This window comes from Chanodichthys erythropterus, chromosome 9, assembly GCF_024489055.1.
Source record: "Chanodichthys erythropterus isolate Z2021 chromosome 9, ASM2448905v1, whole genome shotgun sequence".
Lineage (NCBI taxonomy): Eukaryota > Metazoa > Chordata > Actinopteri > Cypriniformes > Xenocyprididae > Chanodichthys > Chanodichthys erythropterus.
The window spans coordinates 14,238,876-14,243,613 of NC_090229.1; the positions used below are offsets into that span (position 1 = coordinate 14,238,876).

Sequence of the window (4,738 nt, forward strand, 5' to 3'; positions counted from 1 at the left end):
GCTGATCTCACTGCTGGGGAAAAAAACAAAAAAAACTTTTACCAGTCTGGTCTGTTTGGCTGGTTTAAAATATTCTAGCTGTTTTTTTTTTGTTGTTTTTTTTTTGTGGAGTCTACTTTAAACACAACATTCCTCCACAAATTCAGACTGTTTCCTTCATTTGGGAAATTTGGACTAAGCTTGTACAATAGTGTCTTAAAGTTTGAATGTGAAATTAAAACTTCCCAAGGCCACACCTCCTGTTAGATATAAAGGCAAAAATTCCCGAGGAAGCAGTGTAGTCAGTGCTCCTTCACACCACCATGAAGCCATTATATTTCCTAATGATCTTCATCGTCGTTTGCAAGTCTAATGCGTTTATCCGACCTAGTAATGGCCTCCGCGAATGTCGCATAAACTCAACTTTAACAGCACTTGAGGTGCTCCCAGGGGGAGGATGGGATAACCTGCGCAACTTAGACATGGGGCGGGTGATGAACTTGAGCTATTCCCAGTGCCAGACCACAGAAGATGGACTTTATCTCATCCCAGATGAAGTCTTTGTTATTCCACGGAAAACAAGCGGAGTGGAAACTCACTCTGAGACCATCATGTCATGGTTGGAACAGAAAAGCTCCACATCAGGATCCATCAACGCAGACATTTCCTTCCCTCCTGTACTAAATGGAAAATTCTCTGAAGAAAATACGCGCATGAAAATACACCAAGTGAGAGGCAATTCCGTAACAACACGAGTTCAGGTAAGTCAGAAAAGTGGGTAAATTAAAGCAGTAGCAATTATTAACATTCATAAGGAGGGAGATCAGAACGCTAAGTTGTTATTTGCCAAAAGGGACGCAATCACAGAGCAAAGTTGACTTTCACTCAGGATAACTTTCAGTTTCATTTCACGTTAAAGAAGTCTGGACTGGTTATGATCACTTCATAATCTGAGAATGTGCCTGTTCAATGATATATTTTGTATTGACTAATATTAATTAATATGAACGCAAAATACATATATTCACATAAAGAGCTTTTTAATTTACTGTTGTTTACACACTCTAAAAATATATAAAAATATGATATTTTCTCTAAATGAATGAGAAAACAATTATACTTGGGCCAACTTTTGTTTGTTTGTTTGTTTGTTTTCAGTAGAAAAAAAAAGAAAGAATCTAAACTGACCAGGAAAAGGGTTTTAAATATTTTGTCTTTTCTTCTATATCTTCTCAGGTACGCAACCATCTCTACACTGTTAATGCATATCCTGACTTTACTTTGGACTCCCGATTTGCTCAGCAGATAGTGGAAATCGCAGACGCTATTGAGAACAATCAAACACGTCAAGCAAATTATCTGTCAGAGAAACTCATACTTGATTATGGTACCCATGTCATCACAAGCATCGATGCCGGTGCCACTTTGGTCCAAGAGGACTATATAAAAAGGTCTTATGTCTCTAACAGTGAGTCAGACAAGTCTTCTGTCTCTGCATCAGCAGGCTTGAACTTTTTTAACAAGGTTAACTTTAACTTTGGTAGCAAGGAATCCCAGGAAACCTCTGAAACTCTCAGTTATCAGCAAAACCTTACATACTCTATAGTTCAGAGTCACGGCGGGGCTTTATTCTACCAAGGCATCACTCTGCAGAAGTGGCAAGAGAGCACGCAAAATAACCTTGTGGCTATTGACCGTTCTGGTATGCCAATGCACTATTTCCTCAATCCATCCACATTTCCTGATCTTCCAGTTCCAACTTTACAAAAACTGGCCTTGTCAGTCCAAAAAGCTGCAGAGCGCTACTACAACATAAACACCATTCCAGGATGTGTAGATCAAAATTCCCCAAACTTTAACTTTCAGGCTAATGTAAATGACAAATCATGTGAAGGTCCAGTCACCAATTTGACCTTTGGTGGAGTTTACCAAACATGCACTCCATTGGCAGCAGATGGAGATGTCATCTGTCATGAGCTTGCGCAAAAAAATCCGGATACTGGTGACTATTCTTGCCGCCAGCCGTACGCTTCCTCTTTATTACACTCAGAGACAGTAGAGCAGAGTTACAATAAATATGAGTGCCATAAGCAATGTCATTCATGCTGGTTAATTTTTGATTGTTGTGACAATGTATGTGGAAATGCTTATTATGTCCGTAGTGCAAAAATTAACACTTACTGGTGTTCCACAAATCAGACAGTCCCTCAGTACTCTGGATACCTCTTTGGAGGTCTGTTCGGACCATCTTTACAAAACCCATTGACCAAATCTCATGACTGTCCTCCCAATTATTTTGCACAAATATTTTTGACTAATGGCATGATGATTTGTTTGAGCAATGACTATGAAGCAGGAACGATATCTTCTGTGCCTTTTGGGGGTTTCTTTAGCTGCCAATCTGGTAACCCTCTTGCAAGGGGTGAATACCGTTGTCCACCTCAGTACAGCCAACACCTTGCTGCCATTAGTGATGGCTGTCAGGTATTGTACTGTGTCCAATCGGCCGAGTTTACTGGTGGCCAGTTAAAACCTATTCGCCTACCACCGTTCACAAAACCACCTCTGGTCAACAAGATGGCGACAAACACTGTGGCTGTGATGACAGAAGGTGATCGGGCTTGGCTGAGGGTTGGAAATACGAAACAATGGAGACTAGCAAAGCCTGGTGAAGTCAACCAAATGGCCATAATGTTAGATGCGTCAACTACCCGGATGTCAGGAGGTGAAAAGGCTGGTCTGGCCTGTGGTGTAATGACTTTGATTGCTGTTGTGGTGGCAGGAATTGTCCTCTTAATGAAACGGAGAAGGAGGTTTTCTCACTTCAGGTCAAGCAGGGGGTATGAAGAGATTCACAATGATGGCCAAAGTGTTGTAGAGAGTCAGAGAGAGCAACAGAATACAAATGAAAACCCTACTCAAGCTCTGTTACCTTAGTTGTATGGAGTACAGATTTGTTAATTATTCTAAGAATACAATCTTTATCAGCTTTGTAAACAAATTTCACAATGATTGGCATTTGGTGATAGGGAATATACTGATGTGGTGGTATTTACAGTGTTTTAATGATATAATAATATATGTGTAATTATTTTGTGCTTGTGTTGTTTTCATTTTTTTTAAACCTGGTTTTGAGTGGTCTGTTATGCCTTGACATGTGAGTCAGTCACCCTAAATCGTGTGAATCAGGTCTAGTTAAGTCACATTGTTTTTTTTGTTTTGTTTTGTTTTTGTATTTAGCCTGCAGTGTTTTGTTGATGTTCTTTTTTATACTTTAATAAATGAAAATAGAAAATAAATGACAGAAATTCTTTTTCTGAATCCCCAGAAAGTCATTAAATAACCCACACACTGCATATAAGCACATTTGACTTATTTTATTTATTTATTTTACAATTAAGATGGGTTAAAAATAAATGGGTAAAAAGCTATATATATTCACCCTGACAGCAACATAATGTCGGCCCAGATCCGGCCCACATCTGATCCGTGTGTAATCCACATGTACCAGATGTGGGCCAGATCTGGGCCACAGTATGTTTCTGTCTGGACAGGCCTAGCATCCGAAGTCTGTTCTGAAAAACAGCACAGCACTTCTGACAATATGGTCTTGATGGCAAATGTTGATAATAAAAAACACACAAAAAATCGAGTACTTCCTTCATGCCTCGCATAGTAAAAACATTAGTCACAGTGGCTTGTTTATGAGCAACATGTTTGGTTATGTATTTTCCAGTAAGTATGGGTTATGTAGGAAGAACATCACCTAAGACATAACACATTTAAAGACACGGCTTTTCAATACTTACACGTGCACAAGACAGGCCTATTAAACAGCCAGCTAAAGCAAAAAAGAGATAGAAACACAAAACTGTATACATAAGTAGGGCCTACTAACTTCATGTTTTGTTAAAATGTCCCTACATTTGACATCATTTAGATAAATTATGCTGCATTTTTAAATTTAAGTTTAAAACTTGTTGTTGGCATATAATCAGGACAAATTAATGATGCTGAATATTTTACATTATAAATAGATTTAAAGGAATACAACATAATTTGATATCATGTTCTCTCCATTATGCAAGCAGCATCTGGTGGTTCCATCCAAAGTCCAGTCTTTGTTCCATCACAATGAGGTACAAAGTAGCAGTGTTTTTATTTCATTACTGTACTTAAAGGTGCTCTAAGCGATACTGGGCGGAGTAACTTCCTGTTGACGTTCGAAGTGTTGTCAAACGAAACAGAGGCTATAGCTAGACCCTCCCTCCTCCTCCTCCTCCTCCCCTCCGTGCTTCCTGAAACAGTCATGAACGCGCATTTAAAATCATTCTTGTTGGTTATTGGCTGGAGCATGTTTATTATGTTAAGTGGTCCCGGCTGCACCAGTTTGTTTTTATTGCCGTTTTCAGAGCTTGTGGCGAGTACAGAGACTGCGTTTTTTTACAGTGTGTTCGGGGGACAGGCAGCTAGCGGATAGTGAGGAGATGTTTGCTGTATGTGACAAAAAATGTTTTGGCCTAAAAACGCGTGACATCGCTTAGAGCACCTTTAAGTACATTTTTCAAGTAGGCCTTCTTTACTGGAGTAGTTTTATTTTGAGTAACTTTTACTTTTACTTCACTACATTCCAAAGGTCGTACTTTTTACTACACTGTCTACATTTCATAAAACATATTGTTACACCTTATTTTGAAATGAAGTAGTGTCAGATTTATGAACGAACTGATTATTTTCAATGAACCTGATAAATCGGTTT

General features: G+C 38.9%; 1 protein-coding gene across 1 annotated transcript; it reads left to right on the forward strand.

The window, feature by feature from the left end:
• The first annotated feature begins 264 nt into the window (after positions 1-264).
• Positions 265-3,380, forward strand: mpeg1.2 (macrophage expressed 1, tandem duplicate 2). The gene is made up of 2 exons (XM_067393621.1): positions 265-740; positions 1,216-3,380. Exons 1-2 carry the CDS (start codon positions 303-305, stop codon positions 2,914-2,916), a joined length of 2,139 nt encoding a protein of 712 aa, XP_067249722.1. The 5' UTR covers positions 265-302; the 3' UTR covers positions 2,917-3,380.
• The last annotated feature ends 1,358 nt before the right edge of the window (positions 3,381-4,738 follow it).

Excerpts from the sequence above, each read along its gene's own strand:
- mpeg1.2 (XM_067393621.1), top strand. The coding sequence starts at position 303 with ATGAAGCCATTATATTTCCTAATGATCTTCATCGTCGTTTGCAAGTCT. Across the intron at positions 741-1,215 it reads CCGTAACAACACGAGTTCAG|GTACGCAACCATCTCTACAC; the intron begins GTAAGTCAGAAA and ends ATATCTTCTCAG.